The sequence below is a fragment of the Marmota monax genome, unplaced genomic scaffold, assembly GCF_021218885.2.
Source record: "Marmota monax isolate L192 unplaced genomic scaffold, Marmota_monax_Labrador192_F-V1.1 WCK01_AAM20220418_F8-fsc00082, whole genome shotgun sequence".
Lineage (NCBI taxonomy): Eukaryota > Metazoa > Chordata > Mammalia > Rodentia > Sciuridae > Marmota > Marmota monax.
The window spans coordinates 3,555,748-3,579,506 of NW_026695207.1; the positions used below are offsets into that span (position 1 = coordinate 3,555,748).

At 48.7% G+C, this 23,759-nt stretch overlaps 1 protein-coding gene across 1 annotated transcript in view; it reads right to left on the reverse strand.

Moving 5' to 3' along the window:
* Ube2ql1 (ubiquitin conjugating enzyme E2 Q family like 1) overlaps nucleotides 1–20,138 on the reverse strand; it is a 40,690-nt gene extending 20,552 nt beyond the window's left edge. Inside the window, exon 1 of the mRNA XM_046430355.2 lies at nucleotides 18,845–20,138. Within this exon, the coding sequence (XP_046286311.1) occupies nucleotides 18,845–19,642 (798 nt within the window). The 5' untranslated portion in view covers nucleotides 19,643–20,138. The remainder of the gene's footprint in view (nucleotides 1–18,844) is intronic.
* Between the last annotated feature and the right edge of the window lie 3,621 nt (nucleotides 20,139–23,759).

Below are 23,759 nucleotides of genomic sequence, written 5' to 3' on the forward strand. Positions count from 1 at the left end.
GTTGCTTTGAGCCACTGGGTTTTGGGGTAGTTTGTTACTGGGTAATAGGTAACTAATGCAGAGGCCTGGGAATCCATTTAACAGAAAGAGTTTCTAAGTTAATAAGAAATAACAACCTAATTTAAAATGGAAAGAGGGTGAAATATAAAATTTCAGTGGCCACCCCCAAAAAAATTCAAAGAAAAAAATCCCAACTATATGAAAGATGATAAGCCTTAATAAAATAAAATATATGTGGGCTGGGGATGTGGCTCAAGTGGTAGCACACTCGCCTGGCATGCGCGGGGCGTTGGGTTCAATCCTTAGCACCACATAAAAATACAATAAAGATGTTGTGTCCACTGAAAACTAAAAAATAAATATTAAAAAATTCTCTCTCTCTCTCTAAAAAGAAAAAAATAAAATATATGTAAGTTTAAAAAAATGAGATGCTTTGCCAGTGAGATTAGGAAGTCCCATGATCTTGGGGTAGGTGGCCGGATGTTCTGGTCTCATGCTGTCAACAAGATAACCAGGAGACCCTTTCCTTTGGAGAGTTTGATGACTCTGTCCCATCAGTGTGTGCAGTGTCCCCACCCTTTGGTGCAGTGCCCCGCTTCTTGAAGTATGAAGGCACAAGAGCTAACCTGATGTTCAGAGTGGTCTACTGGACTGCTGCCCGCAGGAGGAACCAAGGCTCCTAACTGTCCACAGGCTCGTGATCCATGGCACACCACACCAGGGGGCTCCAAGTCTGAGTTACCAGAAAGATGGCCAGTGTACTTGTACCAAAATAGGTGCCCCCTCCAGCCACCATGAAGAGCATGTCCCTGCTACTGGAAACCCTCGTAGGCCTGCTGGGTTGTGTGTGGACCTGTCTCGCCTGCGTGCAGAGAAAGGCCATTACCCCCTGGAATCTGGACTTTCAGTCTCTACCTTGAGCCTCTGGTACTGCATAAACTTTATACAGTGAGTGGGTCATATTTTCTCTTATCAGAAAACCTCTTAGGGGCTGGAGACGTTAGACAACATGCACATGATCTTGTGCATTATCACACAATCTGCTTTTCTCAGTCCTTCCTGAACCATGAAAGCAATGATATTCATGGCAAGAATTGTAAAATAGTCATAGTAATGATAGCTGTGGTCTAACTGTACAACTGGCTTGTGGAGGCCTGGACAGTAGTGACCACCTGCAGGGAAAGACAAGTCTTTTGAGGACCCATCTTTCAGAGGTCCAAGATGCGGTGCCATGTCCTGTCTTCTGAACAACTGCACAGTCTCTGTTGTCCTGCGCTCAGCCTGGGCCACACTCCAGGGCTGCAGCTCGGCCCTGGGCCCGGCTCCTTGGCGCTGAGCTCTTGGACTATCTTGTGTGGACAGAGACAGGGATGCTGAGACATGTCATAAGGTGTCTCCTGCGTTCACCCATTGCCAGAGGGTGTGGTGTCAGTAGTGTCCGTGAACCTGAGCTGAATGGGAGCAATCTATTCTCTATTAGATCACTATCATCATGAAGGCAGATCAAAGTCACAGCAAGAGAGTAACATTTATGTTACTTTTAATTGGGTTTGGGCTTTAAGTGCATTTATAGGGGAAAAAAGCCCTACAGGTTACTTTAATTATGATATTATAACAGTCAGGGGTGTCACCTGAAATTAAAATGTAAATATCTAAATGTATGTAAAAATTATATAAATACTTCAAACCTATTTTCAATTTACAAAAGATCTATCTGATGAGGACCTCGTCTCAGGGCACGTTGATAGATGCTGATATTCGTGGAGTTCACGGAGAATCTCTCCACTCTGGTAACATCTGGAACTGCTCAGCCTCAGAGGCGGAGCGTGGATACGAGGGCTCGTCCCTCCGCCAGCTGTGCGCGTGGACCCAGGAGACTTGGCCAGAGCTTGAGCTTCCCAGCCTCGGCCACGTGGTGGATGAAACCCAGCCTGCCTTGCTCCTGGTCTTGCAGAGCTCAAGTTCCAAGAAGGCGAGAGGCACCCGGCTTGTCACCTCAAGAAGGTGCAAGGCTCCGGTGTGAGTGGCCCGGCCAGCCACGCTGAAGGCTCCTACCCTGTTCTGGGATCTTCGTGCCATATGGGTTGGTGGTGATATTTGGGGTCATTTTAGTGATTTTGCCCACTTTTGAAGTTAAGGAAAAATGCACACAAAGTGCAAATGGTTGAGCAAAGTTCTCCTCGACGATCCCCTGGCTGCTCTGGTACCTCCCACACCCCTGTTAAATGCTTGTTTCCAACCAGTTTGATAAATAAAATTACCAATTGTTCTCTGATGTGACTATAAATTAAATGAGTAGAATTACCATAAAAAGTGGAATTGAGGGCTTTCAGAAAGCATCTTACATCTAATTTGGCAAGGACATCTGAAATGATAAAAATAACTTGATTAAAAACAGCTCGTCAACTCGGGTGGATTAGCATAAAAACCAATTGCATCAAATACATTCACCATAGAAATTCAACCTCAGCTGTCCACAGAGCAGCCGTTAGGAAGCCCTGACTTGTTTAAAGTAATGATCCAGCCATCATCCTCGGCTTCCTTTTGATCCACTGGCATGTCTACACTGCCTGCTCGATCCATCCCTTCCACTCTGGCTTTGCCAGACCACCCCTTTCTACAAATGCACAAAGCAGGGGTGACCCTGACTCTGTCCAGAGGGCCTCCAGGCAGAAGAGGACCAGCTTTCCTGAGGAACAAGCGAGAGGAAAAGCACCCAACCCAGGAGAAGACGGAATGGGTGGCTAGACCAGCAGGGGACGGACATTCTTAGGACAGGAGTGGCTGGAAAGAAAATCGAGAGAACTCTTCAAACCGTGGACAAATTCGGAGGAACAACAGGAGAAGAGCGTGGGAGGAGGAGGTTCATAGGGACCAAGAAAATGCAAAGTGGAACAAAAAAATAATAATCATGCAGGAATTAGGAGGGAATCAGGAGAGAGTAGAGGAAGACGGACAGGCTCCTGCTCACTGACTCATAAAAGCAGAGAGAAACCACACAGAGAGAGTGAGAGGGAATCCTAGGCTGGGAGGAACCACAGCATGAGGAGGTTAAGGCAATCAGGGCAACTGGAAAGAGTGGACAGGACAGCGGGAAAGACAGAAACAGCAGGCTCTCTCTGAGGGAGAGGCCACTGGGAAGAAGGCCCAGTCACTGACGCTGGGGTCTGGAGGTGGCTGGTCCTTAGGTGAGGGGCAGGGAAGGACCAGGGCAGGAGCAGGCAAGAGGAGACTGAGGATGCCAAAGCTGTGTGATCCAACAGCCACAGCCCAGGCTGAAAAGGCGCTGGTGTGGCCTGAAGGTGTCCTCGACATCCCCCAGCTCCTCAGGACGTGACTGCACTTGGGAAACGGCAGAAGTGATTAAGTTAAGATGAGGTTCTTGAGGGGCCCTGACCCCATCCAACTGGTGTCCTAGAAGAAGAGGAGATCAGGACACAGATGTGCACAAAGGGAAGAGCCTGCGAGACCCTGTGACTGCGAGGCCAGGAGGGGCCCCCCAACCCACCTGGCCTCACTCCAGCCTCCAGAGCGTGAGTGAACCTTTTCAGCTCTTCAGCCACCTGGTGTGGTCCCGTTTCAGCAGCCCTCCAATAACAACACCGGCTAACGGAGGCTCCAACAATACAGGCCACAGCTGAATGGAAGAAGGGAATGGGGTTGAGAAGACAGAAACTGGGAGGGGAGAGGATGAGTTCCCACATAGCATAAGCCATCTCCAATCAGGAAAGACTACGAAGAAGTGAAACAAAAGGTGTTTACAGAATTTTTTAAGCAACACCCCTCTCTAAACTTCTCAATGAAATAAATGCCAAGAACGAGTGTAGGTGGACCAGCAGTCCGAGGGCGCTCAGCCGCCCCTTGGCTTCCCGCCTGGGCTCCAGGCCCTGCCTCTGCCCAACCACCCCCTGCTGTGTTTTCTGGCCAGCAATATCACGATGCTTCAAGGGTACATGCTACAAACACAACCCATAAAGCCAATTCTCATTTGCTAAAACACCATGACCAATGCATTCAATGTTCAGAGAAAAACAGAAAATCCCGATGGCATGGGATGCACAGGGTGCCAGGAGTGAGAGGATTCTGTGCTCAGTGTCAACCAGAAAACGCCCTTTGACTGAGCATTGCTTTGTTGCTAAAAATGTCCACTCTCCCGGCACTGCGATTACAAAGTACTCAACACCCTCAGTCTTTCTTTGATGATTCATGATCTTGCTGTGCCTGAAGGGCACCGACTCAATTTCATCCTACAGCTTTTGATGAGTGCCCACTAGGAGGAAGGTCTGGGCTTGTTCTGAGGTCCTGTACTCTGGCAGGCCAGAAGCCACATGGCTTGCCTTCCCTGGGAGCATCCAGCCCGGCAGGTGGGCGCCCAGCTGCTCCAGGAAGCACAAGTCTCCAGAAGGCCCAAAGCACTCAGGAACCCAGACAGAGGGAAGGGCTGATGCTTCATGGAAAATCTGACATCCAGAGGGGCCTGCAGATGGGTGGGATGCAACAGGAAGACCTGGCCTGGGGCTGCTCAAAGGGGGCTTGAGACCTGCTTGTGTGCCCAGAGTCCTGAGTTAAACGCTTTCCAGGACAGGCCACTGGGTCCTCAGGGGGACTGGAGGTAGACTCTTGTTCTGGTATCTGGAAGAGGAGACTGAAGGTGAAGAGCCATTCACTCCTTCCTCATTGTGAGCTGCACCTCCCCAGTTCCAGTCAGAGCCTCAGGCAGGGGAGGGCAAGGACGGGGTGGGGACATAACACAGCAGGCCTCACCAGAGCCTGCACAGGGCCCTGCCCTTACATGGCACAGAGCAACACTAGCACCAAGGAAGGAAGCCACGGTGGAGAACTGTTGCATCCTGAGATAAGTGACTTGGTGACAATCATTTTTTTTTCTTGTCCCCCAGCTTTCTCTTATGAGATTAAAGTATTCTTTTGAAGAATCTTCTCAATGCCTGCCACTTCACTTGGCTCTGAAATTTCAACGTGAGTACCTCTCAACCAAGAGTCTAAAAAACTAAGATGGCAGTGGCATTTAGGAAGTGTGATGGGGCTCTGAGCCCCATGTGAGGACGGTTGCTGCCTGTGTCTCAGGGACAGGAGGGATGCCCTTCAGAGTCCAAATGCCTGCCACCGCAGGTGGTGAAAAACACCAGACGCTGTGCCCTACATCAGAATGAAACTGCGTTGAAACATCATCCAGGCATTTAAGGTCCTATGGGCGGTCCCCAAAAGGTGCTGTGTGGGGTACGCACAGTGAAGCCCAGTGCAGGGGGGCCTTCCTGGCCACACCTTCCAGACTCCCGGCCTGCTGGCAGGATGTCCCTAGCTCTGAACTCTAGGAGGGAGCAGGGCAGAGCAGTCCTCTTGGCCGCTGCCTGACCTCTGCACGCCATTCAAGCCTCCTCTAACTGGGAAACGCAGCCCAAGTGGCCAAGAGCCCTCTGCGATGCCGGGGAAACCAGCCACTTCTGATAAAGCCCTTCGGAAACTTAAACAGACCAACAAAGGAAGAAAACAGAGCTCGTGTGCTGAGCGGTTCCACTGGAACCGACTGGGAGCTATTTCTCATTTCTTTTCTATTTCTGAGCTAGCATCTCGCCACCTGGAATTTGGAATTTTTGTCTCACATCTGATCTTCGGGCTTTCATAGCTCGATGGTCTGTACTGCAGAACTTAACCTACCGGGAAGAGGATTGACTTTGAATAACAGGAAAGTGCTAAATGTTGTCACAGCTCCATAAACATCACTGAAATCTTGGTTTACAAATGACCTGTTCACGACGCCTACTTTTGTCAATTCTGCTTAATTATGCAATTCTAGATATTCATTAAAAAAAAACACCTTAAATTCCTCTGAAATGAAACATATGAAATCACAGCACAAATGCTATTAACCTGACTGGGCTTTGATATCTTAGAAAACGAGGAATTTCATGCAGATTGGGCTGGGAGGGCCACATGCCAGGAACCCCCACCTTCCCAGTCCACACCAGTGGGACAAATGGCAGTGTCACATGCCACGCTGTCCTTCCCCATGCTGAGATCACTCTACCTGCCTTTGCATCTGTTCAAGTGGCCCTCATGCTCCCCTTCACCGCTGTTTCCCAAACTCATACCCTTTCCACAGATTTTCCTGAAAATCGCTGTATTATATACTTGGAATATGGCATGCTTTTATGGTTTGCAAAAGGTCACTTTTCAAAGGATTCACTCGCCCAATCCTGGAGTAAGACATTCTAGAATGTTCTGAAATAGTTTCTTTTTAGAAAACTCTAACTATTGGGACACAGTAATTTAAAAGTTTGGCAGGAAACAGTGAAATGAGAGACTGAAAGGAGGTGAAGAAAATCAAGATTGGCACAACATTACTAATGATCAGTGTAGAAAGTATCACATGCAAAGGAAAGGGAAGGGCCAACATTGAAGAAATGAATGGCTTAAATACACGTGGCTGAAGGGAAGACCACCGATGCAGCATGCTCCCTGCTTTTATCAGGCCCCAAACGGGACTGGACATAGAAGACCAGTTAACTTCACTGCATTTTTTTTTTTAACAGATCAAACAAAACCACGAACTAGCCTTTCACAGCCGGTTTCAGAGTTAGAGATGCTGACTTGCTTCCTTGCTATGGAAACCTTACCATGTCCCTCGACTTGCTGGACAACTTAATTTCATGGTGAAGTGGGAAAGTTTCCATCAAACTCTGTAGGGATGGTCCCACAGCAATTCTGAGTGGGCTTGCTCTGCCCTAGTTCAGGCTAAATCACTTCTTCGAGTCCTCTGACAAACACATCTGTCCACCCCAGTAAGGTGGACTGACTTCCCTCTAACTAGAGGGCTCTCGAACTTGGCAACGTGGACTTGGTGATGCGCCAACATGAGACAACACAGAAGGAGGAAGGTACACCTTGGAACCCTCACTATGAAGACAGGAGGTGAGTCAGGCCCTGGGGGCTGCTGGGGAAGGAAGAGCCTTGTTCTGTCAAACACCCTCGGGAGCCCAGGACAACAGGGCCCTTGCTTGTTCCTCATGACTGCCAGCCCCTCTCAGCCTCCCACTCTTGGACTTGCAGAAGCCCTACATGCTTGTAGTCTCTAAAGTTGAATGCACATTGAAGGTTGGGGGGTCTATCTCACCCTCTGCAGCCCACCTCAGTTACAGGCTGCCACTGGCTGCCACATCCTTGATCTTTCTTGATGGAGACCTGTGTCACTGGGGCCATCATTTGACCACATCCACCCATACTTCCTCCCACAGTCAGGGTTGGGTCCTGGGTTGCAGTGTCTTTTGTGCTTGGGTGCTGATCAAGACCCGGTTCTGAGGTCCCTGAGCATCTTCGGGCCACAGAGATGGTGCAGGGCCATCTGACAGTCCTGACAAGGTAAATATAGGCACTCTTGTTTATGCTTGTTGAACCCATGGGCTCCCAGCAGGGCCACTAACTACGTCAACTCTGAGTGACAGCTACCATAGGGTGAGCTGGGTTCACTCCTTCCGACAGAGCTGTCAGGGCTGAACACGGGGAAGGCCCTGCGACTGATCTGCAAGACATCTGGTGCAGCTGGGAAGCCTCCCAGGGCCCTGAGACCTCCAACTGGTCTCAGAACTGGAGACCTTGTGGGAGCCTCACTGTAAGAACTAAGGACCTTCCAGATTTTTCTTAGAATAGGGCCACTAAAATGGTTTCAATCAAGAGATTATATAACAATTAAATGCTGTGTTTATGCAGGAGTGAAAAAGAGAAATTTGAGAATACAGTCTGAGCCACTGGGTAGAACTGTTTCCATTGGCTGACTATGATGCTAAAAAACATTACAAACACGAAGAGGTAGTTATGGCAACACAGCCCAAGCCCCCAAACTGATGTAGATATCGCCATGGACTCTGTTTCCATGTAAAAGATAATATTCCTTCTTAGAATAATATTCAGGGAAGACTGAGGACCACTGGGGGCAGGAGAGTGCTTTGTGCCTATAATGTTCACAGAGGCAGAAGTTTCGATATTGCTGAAATGTGGGACTATGATCACAAGCACAATAAAAATAGTGGATGAATCCCAGAGTATCAATGAAGTATGTGCCAGCCTCTCTCCCTGTAAGGATGCTGATTCTACCCATGTGAGTCTTAGGATTTGGAAAGAACCCTAGAGATGGCTACTCAGTCTCCCCCCAGGGCAGGAAGTCCTCCCAGATCCTGGGCCACTCCCCTGCCCCAGCTGACTAAGAAATTAAGAGAATGTCAATCAGCCATTGGCACTGCATTGCTGGTAAACTTCTGATGGCCAGAATATCACCTGTAACACCCACAGGTGTTTCTGATAAGCTCTTTCAACAATTCTTGCAGGTCAGTTAGGTTTATCTTGAATTCCACTCAGGAAAGGCCTTTCCCCAAGAGCATTGGAAAGGCAATGTGTAATGGACCACAGTGAAGATCTCTTTCAATTACACTGAAATAATTTATGTTCATTCTGCATGAATGGTGATAATTGCTGGAGTCTACAACTTGGTACAAAATTTTAAATTAGATTTACCAACCAGTTTTTCACTTTAAAAACAAAATGGTAGCAGAGTTTTCAAGTGGACATCGTATTTGGTAGTGTCTTTTGTGCTTGGGTGCTGATCAAGACAGAATTTCAACAATGGTTAGTGAGATTATGAGAACATACCACATGCATCTAGAGATCCTAGATCCAATGTTATAAACGATAATATTCTCCCATGTAATTTTCTAACTTAACATCAGCAAAAGTTGAGTTAAATGTGAAGATACTAGTAACAGAATGGTATTCTTAATAGAACAAAGCCAAAAAGGTGAATAAGTGGGACATGAACATCACCATGACCTTACCAAAAATCAGTTCCTGGTGCTTCAGAGTGGGGAGCCAGCAAAGGTAAGGACAGTCCATCTAAGGCAGCCGTCTAAGAGGAGAAAAGGGAGCTTCCCCTGTGTTTCTTAGAAGCATTTATAAAATTGTGTTAAACATAAAAAAGTTGAGCCAACTAGACATCAATATGACTATGAAATACTAACAACATGGATCATTTCACACACTCTTCTTTTTTATGTATTTCAATAAATATTCTACTTCTTTAAAAGAGGGACATCTGTGGGTCACCTCCTCTCTCTGAGGAACTTGCCAACATCATTTCCTTTGAATATTATGATTCCCAGGAGCTACTGGGCTCATGATTTTCCTATTTATCTTGAATTTTCCTATTTATCTTGAAGGAGGTGCCTTATGCTCAGAAAGTAGCTGTCTGCCCAATAGTGAATGTGCTCGGGGCCAGGAGTGGGATTAAGTGCTGCCTTTGCCTCCAGATCCACTAGAGTTTTATCCAAACCCCACCTGAGAGCAACATGGCAGAACCAGGACATCTATTGGTTCTGGCCATGAGCTGCAGAATAAGCTGTATAGTCTTTCCAAGACACCTGAAGAACCAGGCACCACCTGGAATCACCTCGAGCCTGTGCATTCCTAAGGATGTATAAACTTGGGTGGGAAAAATGTCAGGATTTTCACTTGTAGGAGTCATTCAGCACTTCTAAGATTCTGGTTGACTGTGGTAGACCCTAGCGGTATTACAATGCCTTGACAGTTGTTAATAGAAACCCCAGGTTTCAAAGTCACATTATAGTTGCTATTGATATTTAGATGCAGCAGGAAGGGACTCCTGGAATTTCCTATTTCTCTATTCCTCAAGAATAACCAAGAAGAGACCTCCATTTCTTTTATTATTAAAAAGGCAGATGCCAGAATCACCTTTTAAGCAGAATTACTAATAAAATCATCATCTTGATTCAATTCGTAGAGTTCAAGCTCGCTCTTTATTAGACTAGTTTTCATTTTGATTATGATAATGTCTTTTAAGCTTTACATGACTTTATGGGTTGGCCCTTAGAGAAACTGTCTTGTATGAGTTTTCTCTGGTTAGGATGCTTCACACTGTGAAAGAGATCAGAGGGAGTCCATCAGCAGGGCTCGGAAGGGCTGGGCCCCTACTGCACAGCTCCCAGTATTCTCCAGTGATTTAGGGGCTCTTTCCCTGGCTGTCTTGCCTTCTTTCCCCAGCCAACATGCATAGGGGGAGGGGCAAGGGGGAGGGCAGCCCTCCCGCCCCCACCAGGACTGAGTTCTCAGACACAAGCAAACATGAGACCCAGGGAAGGCTTGATAAGGATGACCCACAGCCCCTTTGCAAAAGATAAGGTTCAAGAAATTGTGATTCACAGGGTATTTTGATGACTCTTAACCAGTCACATTTTAAAGGTTCATAATATATTCAACTAGTTACAATTAATGTAAGCTTGTCACAGATTCAGATTTTGGTAAGTTTCTTCATGTTATTTCTGTTTTTCCTTCATGGGGAAGCAGAGTCGTGCATATATGTCCTTAACCACCAAGGACCCCAGCACAAATGAATCTCTGCAGCAACTGATATTTATTCCATATGATTATAAGCAGTGCTTAGCTGACACCTTTTAAGAAGCAAACTGGGCACCCACTCTGATACTCACATATCACCCTAACACATAAGTATCAGTAAGGCTGAAATAATTGTTTTTAACAATAGTGTGCACAAAATATCTAAGTTCCTAAAGTATCAATAGCTGCTTTTTAGTATCACAGCTATAATAGATTCTGGATTTTAGAAAAGTCTGGTTCAATATAGGAAAATATCTTTACAATATTTTTCTAGAAATTTCCCCTTCAATTCCCAAGTGAAATGAATAGTTTCAACTTTACCTGTAATGATTCATTATGTGACAGCATTTCCTTGTCTCCCTCATCAAAAAACTCAATAAAAATTATTGGGAATTCTTGCCAAATATTGTGATGGAGAATTGGTTTTTATTTTACAAAAATTATTTTTAAAGCAGCAATTTCTTCAATCTGAGTGCTTTCACCAATGTAATGATTATGTTCAAGAAAGCACTTTCTCAAGTTATTTTCAGAATCTTTAAAATGCCTTTTTCTTTTGCGTATATAAGAAATAAAACAGCACTAATTATCTTTTTCCTACAGTTTGAAAGAATTAAAGCATTATTCTATTTCACACAACAGAATCAACAAGCTTAGGGGGAAGTTGGGCATATATTTGCCCAAACTGATAATTCAGGACTGTGTATCAGATTTGATGGATGCATCATCAACCCCCCAGGTCCTCCATGAATTATTCCTGAGAAGCACATCAAGCAACAGTACTCGGATGTCCACCTGCACCCGTGGGGACCAACCAAGCTACACCCGGCTCTTGGTTGGCTCTGGCTCCAGACTGCCCGGGGGCAGCTCGGCTCTGCTCCTTCTACTCCTGTGCTTCTTGCATGTGATTAAACCTCCACAAATCTCAGTTTCCTCCTCTGCAAAATGGAGTAACAGCAGCAGCCACCCTGTAGGCCGTTGCCAGGCTTTAGTGAAATGATCTGCATACAGCAGCTGGCAAGCAGCTGGCCCACAGAAAGCACCTGTGCATGTTCTCGATTCTTGTGTTGCTCTTCAGGAAATGGCAAAGTGAAGGGCATGGGTGTCTGCTCCGATAAAGGAATCTTGCAACAAGCATATCTATTTGGCACACACAATGTGTTGGACATTGTGTGCAGATAAGAGGCAACAAGAGTGTAAACACGTAGACACAATCTAGCAAAATAGGCTCAGAAATGAACAGTTCTCAGCCCAGAGGGGTTCAGAGGAGGAAGTCAGCACTTTGGAGAAGCAGGAAGGGGCCCTTTGCAGAGGAGCGGGGGAGACTTGGCAAGGTTTAGAAGGACGGTCAGGGGCTCGCCCAGTGGACAGGACTAAAGGACCTTCCAGACAAAGGGGATGGTGAGGGAGAAACCCTGGTGGGTGCCATGGAGCATGGAAGAGTGTGCCATGGTGGGCACTGCTGGGGCACATGGGCTGTAGTGTGCAAAGGTCATAATCAAGAGTCTCAGAAAATCAGGTCCGCATTTTAGAGGAACCATGTGGGAGATGGCAGCAGGTAAGATGAAGGGACAGGAAGATGGTGGGGGCTCTGCAGGAATTCAGGCAGAGCATCCCTCTGGGTAGGGCAGCTCAGCAGCGGTCTCCCACTTCTGCAGCCGCACTTCAGCCCTGACTGGTTCCACTCTGTTCCTTCCCTTGCTTTTACAATCAGGTGTCGTTGGTTCCCTGCTCAGCTAATTTCCTCCCAGCCTCCCAGGATTAGTGGGCCAGGGAGCAGACCAGAACAGGACCAGGGACAATACACAGAGAGGGCATGACAAGAGTGTCATCGCTACAGTGCCCAATCATGGTACACCCTCAGCAAACGGGTGCTAAATGACCGAATGAAAGATGCCGCAACCGTGAGGAAATAAATGAACAACTGGACCTTATGTCAGCTTGCCACCTCACTAGGCAGGGGCACCCAGTCGCTACTGGGAGGACTTCGGGCAGTAGAACAACTTCTTGGTGGGGTTGGGAAATGCCTGATCTTTCCACTTACTGCCAATGAAACGATGCTCAGAACAGGCCAACAATGTCAACGTCAACCCGACCACCCTCAAGTAGAGGGTTCTGAGAATTGAAGAAACTTATGACCTCAGGGCCCCACCTGGCCCAAATCCCCAGTGCACATCCAGGCCACTGCCAACTGTCAGGTCCATGGATATTCAACAAACGGGAGCTTCTCCAAATAGGAACCAAGATGTGACTGTGAAGACAAAGATGAAGGGGGCTGCAGTACTCCTCAGAGAGCAGGCTCTCAGTGCCAGCTGCCCCTAGGCACTCTCCCCTTTCTGCCCAGGCAGTCCTGGTCCACAGCAGGCCTCGGCGCATGTGCTCTGCTAACCAACCGCCCTTCCTCAGTCTGCACACCCCAGGCCCCGCCCTCCACAGCTGGGTCTGCTGGAGGACTCAGGGAGCACATTTGCTTGCTCAGGGCTTACCCTCCCTCTGCTCTATGTGTTAGTAGTGGCTTCAGACGGTTCAGCTTTAGGATGGTCTTCTCTACAGTGCTGGGCTTTGACAGGCTGATTCAGAGCTGCCCGGGGGCAATGAGTGCCCTGAGAATCACTGGCAGAAAGGACAGGATCAACCTATGCCATCACTTACCCCTCCCTCTATCTTAGGGCCTCAACATCAATGCTTCATGGACATCTGGAATGTGGCTGGAAGAACCCACTGCGAGTGGCTGGTCGGTTTACATTTAATTATCATTATTTTTAACACAAAACCCACTTAAACTGGTTCCTTGTCTGTCGCCAACATGGCACTAGGGAGTCTGCTTTACTTCTGCACCTGGATCCAGGCAAGTAGACGTCAGGGGATGAGAAAGGAGACATGGGGCCTCGGGGTCAGGCCATCAACTTATTGTCCCACGCGAGCTTCAACTTACTGTCCCAAGAGGGCACCTGCCCACAGACAGAAACAACAAACCTATGCTGTCCCTTCAAAAGAAAAACCACCCTTTCCCACACTTAAACCAGAAAAGCAAGCAAATACACATTTGCACCCTCTTCTTGCAGGTTCCAATTCTCAAATGTCACCACTCAGGGTAAAGGAGGCGGATCCTATTATTAACTGTCCTAAGAGCCAGGGGCGGGAGCTCTCTGGGGGAGCTCTCCAAGTTGGTGTGGGGCTATTTTTAGGATGCAGAGTCCTGTCTGTGTCCTCCTTGTGCCCTACTTGATAGAAGAACAAGTAGCTATTTTTTTCTCCGAATAGTCAGGCATATCAATACCTCAGACTGCACAGCCACGGTCGGTGGTAATCATCTGTCCCCTCATGCTGCACAGGACAAAATGACAGTGACTCACAAGAACACATACCCGAGTCTCCTTGGGTGGATCAGATGGCGACGTCCCCTCTGTCCCTGTGGCACTGTTTATACTCTAGGTGTCCCCAGTTCCCTCTAAACACCTGAGTTTCTCTGCTCCCACCTGCAGGTGAGCTGAGCCTCCTGTGCCTCCCCACCTGCGTGAGGCTTCACTGAGGACTTGGTTTTCAAACCGGCAACAACTCTAGAGGAACAGGATGTGGTCCTGGCTAATGCTCTGCTGGTGCTGTTGATTCCTTCCTCCCAATTCATATGCTCGGTGCTCCGTCCTCAGGAGCCAGAGTGGGACTTTACTTGAAGACGGGGTCTTTAAATCAACTTAATCAATCATGAGGGTGGTCCTAACCTCACAGGACTGGGGTCCTGCTAAGAAGAGGAGATGAGGACAAAGACAATCAGGTGAGCAGGCAGGGAAGCCACCCCGCTCACACCTGGATCTTGGATTTCCAGCCTCCAGAGCTGTGAGAGAAGGAATTTCTGTCACTTAAGCCACTCAGTCTCTAGTCCTTTAGTACAGCAGCTCCAGCCAACTAACACAGTGCCTTTAGAACTTCTGTGTCAGTTGTAGCAGGTTAGAAGCCTACAAATTTCAGGAGCTCAGAGGGCTGACTGTCTTCTGCTCTTGACCAGAAGATGTGGTGATTTCATAGTCCCGGGTCAAGTGCTGCTTCCAGGTCTTGAACGTGGAGGGCCTTCTGGTAAGGGGCTTTCCTTGTGTCTGTGTGTGCGTGCTCACGTGCACGGTTCTCTGTGACACTGCGGTGTAGACTGAAAGTGCTAAAGCCGACCTTGCTGCGCACAACATCCCTGAACAAGGCTGAGCTGTCGGCCCTTTGCTCATCATCACACACAGACAGATGGTGTTATCTGTCACTTTTCCTTATTAATAGAACTCCAGGAACCAGTGCTGTTAAGTCAACATGACTGCCCTGCAATCCTCACTGATTTTTAATTCAAACTCTAAGACGCGGGATGTTTTACTCCGGTCATTCTGTGCATCTTCTGCTGATGGCTGGCCTGTGTCTCTTCTCTGTGGATACAGTGATTGTCATTCAGGTCACAATGAACAAAGGACTGCCTGGAAACAGCAAGGTGCCTGGGAGCCTGGGCGTGAGTGTGCCCTCTGGGTAGCTTTTGCTCCTGCTGGAGGGCTTCAGAGGCTGGCCGGGCACAGGAACTTCAAGCCCTAGGAAGTCAGCCTGACTCTGTGGCGCTGCAATTTCCTTTCTGTACAATGACCATCCACAGAAGGGCACCCAGGGAGGCTGAGCACGCTGCACGCTCAGCTGGCCCCGAGCTTGGCACAAGCCAGTGGGAAATGCTATCTGCGTGCTGACACCATTGTAATCAGCACTGTGTCCTGGCTGGTAGGGTTAGTTCTGAGGGACAGGGAGGAGTGAGGAAGTGTCACTCAGCTGCCATCTGGTTCCCTGCCGCTAGCAATGTCTAATTAATTAAAAGGGGGACACTCAGGAGGTGTGCAGGTGAGAAAGCACAACAGTGAGTCAGTGTACAATCAAGTGGCTTTTTTTGGTCCCTGCTGCTCACACAGCTGCAAGGGCAGGGTGGCCGGCCACTCATGCTGCCATCTGTGTCCCACCCTCAGAGAAGAAGCCAGGACCCCACCAGGCTGTGCTCGCTTGTCCAGGTTCACAGTTCGCTCTTGGTACTTTGGGACTTGGAACTTCTGTAGGGTCCACTGTCTGCTGAGTTTCCTTTAGCTTTAAGACATAAATCTTACACTTTTCAATGTCAAAAATCCCACATGAAAACTATGAATTATAATCTTTTGTCTCAGTAAATGATAAAAGATACAAATGATGGTCCAAGAGGATACTTGTAACATTTTCCCAGCTCATTTTAAAGGCCTAGGGATTATTCATTTCAACTAAACAGAATAAAACACCTCTGTTTAGTAAAGAAGGTTTAGTCACAGATGAGGGGATTGCGTCACTACTTCTACAGAGAAATTATCATAAGAAATTTATACGATCCTTTAATTTAAAACAGCCAAAATTCATACCACAACAGGAAAGAGATGTTGATCATGTGGGGCAAAGATTCAGTCAGGTAAAAATCTTCATGAAATGACTGAATTTCTCATATTATGTGATAAATCTAAACTTTTGTATACAAAGCTGCTAAGCAGATATTTTTGCAGTATTACACATGAAATCTTAAAATTGTTTTGAGGTTTCTCTAAAGATATAAAAGCAGGGTGTATTTAATTCAGAGTTGAGATAAGGTAAGTGTTTTCCTATAGGAAAGAGGAAAACATGCCTTTTCTAACTTTGCAGCTTAAGAGAATGGGTCCTAAAAAAGAAATCCCAACTAACAGAGGAACATAACTTCCATATTACAACTCTTTCTTTTAAAGTAATTATTGGTTTGATAGCATCCCAGTGCTTTCAACACCTGAGCAGGTATTTTGATTGCTTTCCCAAAGCACATTACCTTTAACTATGGAAATAATTTGGCAATTGCTTTATGCACAGTGAACAACCTACAAGTAGTGAATTTGCACAGGGACTCAAAGGCACCTGACACTGAGGTTACCTGAGACACTATCATGTCCTTCTGTGCATGAAACCCTAAAACATAAATGATGGTCCAAGTTCTTCAATCCTTTCTTTGCATTTTGGCAATTTCATGAGTACCACACCTTACTCTCTTTTGGAGAACTGTATGTTGGTTGAAACCAGCATGGAAAATGCAAAGAAATTGCACTGATATTTTAAAAAATGCTGAGCTTTAAACATCATTCCAAATGTCAATATTTAAATGTAATACATATGCTAGGTGGGAGAAGCTGAGTCCAGTTAAGATTTTATCAAATACATAAAAATGTTGATAATTGTTTTCAATACTGAAGCCTCTGATTTGCAAACTGAATGCTTGGCTCTCAATTTTGATTACAAAGAAAGTGAATGTACACACCAAGACTCGTCTATTTTAAGAGAAGCTTAAGGTTGCCAATAAGACAATTTATATTCATAGCATCAATGTAGAAATAGAAAAAAAAAACATTTAATCTACTAAGATATTTCTCTTTTTAAAAACAACTGCTTTATTTTTTGTTTAAATCTTTTTTCCCTGTTCTAGAATGAAGGCTGCAGTCTAAGATCCCCCCAAGTCTAAAATGTTAGGATTCGACTCTGTGATTCTATAGGGCAAAATTACAATTCTCTGCCTCTGACTTCAAAGACATATTTCCTATAAAGAATGAAAGACAATAACAGACAGGTCCAAAGAATTCTGATTATGTACAGTGAAATGAACAACAAAGCATTTATGTAGAATATTTTTCTACACTTGTATATAAATGGTGCTTGCTAAATAAACTGAGATCCAATGGCTTGTTTTCAATCACATGCACCTTGCAGTGGACCCAACATTCCACTATATGATGAGGAAGATGCTTTGACATTAAAGAATCAAGCCTTGCTCAGTTAAAGCTGTCTTTCTAGAGCTGTTATAGCCATCCTATCCCTAATTCAAGAAATAGGTAAAACCTGGGCCCTAGAAAAGATAAGAATTAAGTGACCTTCTCTGCTGGAGTTAGGATGCTATTTGTTTGGAATCCCAGGGGTCCCACCTCTAGTGAAATTGGCAGAACAAGCATCTTTTGATTAGTGTGAAACCCCCTGCAGTAAAGGGGTCAGAGGCAGCAATGGAAAGAACTGATCCCTCTGATAAGGAGACTGTATAAAGACCACAGGAGGTCATTCAGGGTCTTTTTTAAGAAAACAAGGATTCTCCATAAATACAAAAGACACCTAGGGAAATATTATTTTATCCAATAATGTTTAATATCATTTCAGGAGGACACCTCAGAATTTGAACACGTTCAAGAACATATAGTTGGGAAGATAAAACCAGAGGGCCCCTGCCTGCAGCCAGGCAGGACCACATCAGAAAATCCATTCTCTGCTTTCTTGCACTCTGAGGCTTCTTTCCCACAAAGCAGTCCCCTGGTGCAATAGGGGAGAAGACTCAGGTGACCTGCTTAGCCTTCCTCTCTGAGTTTAGTTAAATTCTTTCGCCTTGTCAACACCCAACCTCCACCCTGGGGACAAGGAAAAAACGGTTTAAAAGAGACCAAGACTTGGAGGGCTACCCCAGAGGTTCTGGAAAGGAGCAGGTACCAGCCAGGAAGGGAGCCTGGCTAGGGACTGCAGACATTGCCTTGATGGGGTCTGGCCGTGTCACTTAAGGAAGGGCTCAAACCACACTTCTGCCTCTCTACTCTCTAGAGAGATTTCTCAAGAACACATCTTTACAGGGGATGCTAAGAAGGAGAGAGCGGTGGAGAGGGGTCACCTGCAGGCAGCTGGCTCTCAGAAAGGCCAGAGGAGGAAACCTCTGTGTTGGGGGAGGGGGGGAGCAGGGAGGAGGCAATATGCTGGGACAGATGCCTAGGTCGCGCTACACAAGAAGTTCTCACCTTCATAGATTACAGGGGCATAAGATGGGTTGAGTAGACAGGATGGAGAGGGAGAAAAATGGGGGAGGGCAAGGAGAACGGGGGCGACTCTAGAGGGTGGAGAAGGGGAAGGGAGGGCAGTATGCAGATGGGGGAGAACAGGAGAGGTTAAGGGCAAGAAGGAATAGAAGAGAAAGGGGAGAGGACATGGGAGGGAGGGAGGGAGGGAGGGAGGGAGGGAGAGAGAGAGAGAGAGAGAGAGAGAGAGAGAGAAAATGAATGAGAATGAGAATGAAAGGGCAAGCTAGAGAGACCAGAGACACTAACAGGGCCAGGCAGGGGACAGAAGCGACAGGATGGAGACGCAGGGAAAGGAAGAATCTATCAGGGGAAAGAGGCAGAGGCGCTCAGGAGCATCCCTCCCTGGGGGAGATGTATTCAGAAAAACTCCCTGGGAGGTTTATCCAGAAAGCCAGACCGGCACAAGTAGCCCTGGGCCAGGAGCAAGGTAGCCAGAGGCCCCATCCCTGGTCTCCCATCCCGGGCGGGGTGCACCGGGCCCTAGGGGTCGGATCGCCGCAACGCCGCCCCATGTCCCCAGGCCCCCCGCCCCTCTCCGCGGGCCTTACCTGGCCCTTGACCAGGCTGGCGGCGAACTGGCGCATGACGGCCTCCACTGTGTAGGCGCTGGACCAGCCGCGCGGCGTGAGCAGCTCCATGCAGATGGCGCCGCCGTCCAGCACGTAGCCGTTCTCCAGGCGCGGGCTGAGCACCCGCATGAAGGGTGGCGAGAAGGGGAAGTTGTCGGGGAAGGTGAGGTTGAGCAGGATGAACTCAGTGTTGGTCTCCTTCATGTCCTGCCACAGCACCGAGTCCTTGTCCACCTGGTGCAGCTTCACGTTCCAGTCGAAGAGGCTCTCGTCCACCAGCTCCACGGAGATGAAGCGGTCGCTGAGGCGCGCGATGTCCTGCAGCTCCTTCATGAGCCGCCGGCTGCGCACCTGCGTGCAGTGCTGCTGGCGACCGGCGGGCACCAGGCTGCCGCCCGCCGCCGCCGCCGCCGCTACCGCGGGGCCCGGCCCCGCCCTGGCGCCCGCTGCCCGCTCCCGGGGGCCCCCGGCGCCCGCTGCCCCCGCCGCCCCCGCTGCCGGCTGCGGCGGCTTGTCGCGCGGGGCCAGCTCCGCTGCGCGCTTGCCCTTGCCCTTGCCGGGCCCCGGGCTCGAGTCGCCCGCGCCCCCGGGGTGCTGCTGCTGCTGCTGCTGCTGCTGCTGCTGCTTGTGGCCGCCGCTCTTGGCGCCGCCTTTGCCGCGCAGCGACGCGCTCTGCTGGCCGCCGCCGCCGCCGCGGTGGTTGTGGTGGTGCTTGGGGTCCTCCGTGTCCCGGTTGTGCAGGCGGATGAGCCCGATTTTACGGAGCAGCGTGGCCATTTTAGGCTCGGCGCCGGCTGGGGGCTTCCCTGGACTCCTGCCCCCGGAGCCCGCGAGCCGGGACGCGGGGGTCGCGGGGCGGCGGCTACCGGCGACCACTCAGTGGGGTGCGGCGCGGGTCACCCCAGGCGCCGGCGGCCTTGGTGCAGCGGAGCGGGCGGCACGGGGGCTCGCAGGCTGCTGTGTCGCCGCTGTCATATGACGGGGCCCGCTCGGGCTCTGGCTCTGGCCGCCTAGGGAGGTGTGGAGGAGGCGCGGCGCCGCTAGCCGTCCCTGGGCCGGTCCCTGGACGCAGCCCTCGGATTCCCAGTGTCCACGGTCCTTTGTGCGCGGCCGCAGCGCGGCTGGCCCCGAGTCCAGCGCCGCGCCGGGGCGCGCAGAGTCGCCCGCAGCGCCCCGGAGGCAGCGGGATGGCCGTGGGCTCCGACCGTGAGCGTCTGCCCGGCTGTGCCGCTCTGGCGGCTACCGCGGGGCCCGGGCCACTGCCGCTCGTGTCGCCGCCGCCGCCGCCGCCGCTGCGGCTGCTGACATTGCAGAGGCGGCTGCTCCGTCTGAGGCGAGCGCGGCGCGGAGGGGGCGGCACTGCCGGCCGCGGGGGGGGGGGCGCGGGGCGGAGCCGCGGGCTTGCCTGCGCCGTGCCACCCCCGCCGCCCGGCTCCCGCGGCGACACGCGCTCGGCCGCTGGGGGGAGACAGCGGTGCGCGCCCGGCCCGCCGGACTCCGGCTCGGGGAGAGCGGCGCGGTGGGCTCGCAGCCCTAAGCCCGCAGGGGCCGCGAGGGAGGGGCTCGCGGGGAGGGGACTGTCTGCGCGCGCTCAAGGGGTCTCCGAGGCCACGGGTCCGTCTGTGCCGAATCCGGGATCGCTGTGGACCCCAGCCCGATCCGCAGGCCCCATTTAACCTCCTTACAGCAGCCCAGAGGGGAAGGGCCGAAAGCAACCTGCTTATTGATTCCTTCAGATGGAGACCAGTGTTCCCGCATAGCAGGTTTGGGCGGTCGGGGCCAGAAACCCGCGGCGGGACACTTTTCATAAGGATTCTTCAAAGAATCAGGGTTACCGGGGGCGCGATGCCAGCCGCAAACCTCCTGAAGAACAGACCCTGGAGTCACGACTCCGGTAAAGGTGGACGTTTCGCCAACTCACTCCCCCTCCTTGGCCCGCTCCACTCCTCCTGCCTGAGGTTGAGTGTTCTGTGGCAGGTCTCCGGAGAAAGGGACCGTCAAGCAGTGTGCCCAGTGGCTCGTTTTCAGCTGCGGAGAAGCACATCAGACCCCCCGGAGGCGCGAGCAGCCGGGTCTGCGCCCCGGAGTGCAGTACTCGCGGCTGACCTTATGACCGCTGGAGGAGCGGGAGTTCTGCCTTCGACCTGAGCCTCTGGGTTCTCCCTTTCCTCTCTTTCATTAACCCGCTGAAAATCTTATTTTTAATCTGGTGAAATAAGACAAGTGAGTTCAGACCCCCAGAAGCTGGAAGGTCCTGAGAATTCTGGCACATTCAAGGTTGTGCGTGGCCCTTTCACTGTGCAAGGGTGAAATCTAGGACACACAGGAAACATTATCATGAACCTAAAACTGAAATGGCTTAAATTCTAGCCCCCACCTCTTAGGAGGTTTGGCTTTTAATTTCGGGAGACTCTTAAGTTTCATCTGGAAAGTGTGTTGACTTTTTGTGTTTGATATCTTTTTCCATTTTCATTTTTTCCAAGTCATTAGAAAAATTCACTGTAAAAAACATTGCTTTGGGCCTAGAGAATGTGGGGTCCTGTCTCTTGGGGATGTCTAACAGGAGAGAGTTGAACTTGTGGTGAAGGAGAGGGAGTGACTAGGAGACAGGTGCATCCCTTGTTGTTCAGATGGTGTGACTGAAGGCAATGTGGTAACACAGCTGACCTGAGGGGCAGTGGACTCTCACCTGAAGCAGACCCAGGGTCTGTGTGTCCTGATCTCAGGGGGTTTTCTTTTTGTTTTGTGACCGTATCCTATGCAATGTGTATGTGTAATTTAAGGTAGGGCAAGAGGGAAGATGACAGTGTCTACTTGCAAAGTCCTATGAGTTCATTGGACATAAGGAAAGGGCATAAGACAAGGTTGAAAGCTGATATCGAAGGAGAAGCAGTCACTCCATGTTTTATTATTTAACTTCCATGGAAGCCCTCTCAGGTTTTATCAGATTCATCTTATTGGTGAAGAAACTGAATTTCAAAGAGGCCTTGCAGCTGGTCCAGCTCAGCCATGTGCTCAGAAGGAAGGCTCAGCTGGACCTGCACATGGGGACCCTCTGCCTCCAGGCCCTGTACTTGCTGTTGATCAACTGCCCTACCAGCTGCTGGGCCTCAGATCCAGCGAGGTTTAGGGTTAGGGTTAGGGTTAGGACTTGTAAGAGGTGGGGCCTAGTGGGAGGTCAGTACTGGCCCTCCCTGCTCTTTGGCTTTCTGTCTTCCCATGCAGTCTCTTCTTCCTTCCACCAGGAGCTACCTGCCATGATATGCCACATCTGAGGAGCTCTCAGAAAAGCGGGTGCCATGCTATCTGTACTTTCAGCCTCCCAAACTGTGAGCCAAACAAACCACATTTCTTTACAAATTACCCAGCTTCAGATATTTCATTGTAGCAATAGAAAACAGGCTAATAACAGTGATTGTATAACTTCTTTCTGGTTGTAAATATTGTTTGAAAGTGAAAGGAGCATGATTAATTCTGATGCTGAGATAAGAGGTGCAATCAGGACAGGTTGACCCAGGGGGATGGTGGCATCTCACAGGTTATCTTTCTGTCTAAAACATAGACTCCTGGATCAACTCTTTAAAAGGCTAAAGCCAAATGTTAAAAATGAGAAACAACCAACGTTTAAACAATAGTCAAAGTGTCAAGAAAATTATACCTAGTCCACTTAAAAGTATATTATACAGCAACAATATTATAGTTATGAAGATTACATGGAATATAGAAATATTTATGATCTACTTGATTTTAAATGAGAAAGCAGAGTGCAAGATCGTACCCCGATGTTGCTACCATTATATAAAACTATGGTAAAAGTAAGGAAAAGTCTAGAAGGAAAATATTTTGATTGGTAACTCTTGTTACATTAAAATAGTGGGTTATTCTCAGCTGGTTCCCTCCTCTGTCCTCTCCAGCACATGAATCCAAATGTCACTTCACCTGCAGGAGAGTCAGGGTGGGCAGAAGACCTGTATGGTCCATAAGTTCTCCTTTTCCTTTCTCAGAAGATCACAGAAAGTTCTGTCTCACCAGAGGAATGAACAGATATGTACCTGGACCCACAGTGTGACAGATTATCTTTTGTTGTTACAATTATTCCTTTTTACTTGATTTTCAAACATTTGTAAAAGGAATGTGTTGCAGTTGTGATAAAAAAAAAGTTACATTAAAGATTAAGTTAACAACTTTGGGGTAGTTGAATACAGTGCATTTAGTTAAAAAATAATAATCTCTAAGGACAACTACGGGTTTCAACTAGGGGTTGGGGGAAAAATGGTTAGGGAATCTGCAGCCAGAGCCTACACCAATCAAACAAGAAAAGAAGGAGGGGAGGTAGGAAGGGAAGAAGGGAGGTGTTTACAATAGGTAGTCACTTGAGCCTTGAGTTGCACCTGCCAAAGGCTTCTCCCAAGAGCATTTAATCAGTGTTCCCAGGTACTAGCTCTCTCCAGCTGCAGTTTTGATAAAAAGGCAGAACTAGTGTTTTTCCACGTACTTTGCCTCAAAGGAACATCTCCAATGAGCACCAATCTCATAAGGTCACCATTCCACCATTCCACCTCAAAATATCTGTCCCAGAGCTGGGAAGGGTGGTACACACCAATAATCTCAGTAACTCTGAAAGTAGAGGCAAGAGGGTTGCCAATTTGAGGCCAGCCTAGGCAACTTAGTGCGAACCCCAGTCAAAGTTGACCCTGTCTCAAAAAAAAAAAAAGGTTAGGCATATATATAGATCAATGGTAAAGTGCCCCTGGGTTCAATCCCCAGTACCAAAAATAAAACAAGTAAATAAATAAATTTGCCCAATTTGTATAAGAAAATATCTGACCAAAATTCATGCACATAGTTCGTTTTCTTGAAGTAGATTGTTAAGGTCACTGTCGATGTTGAAAAA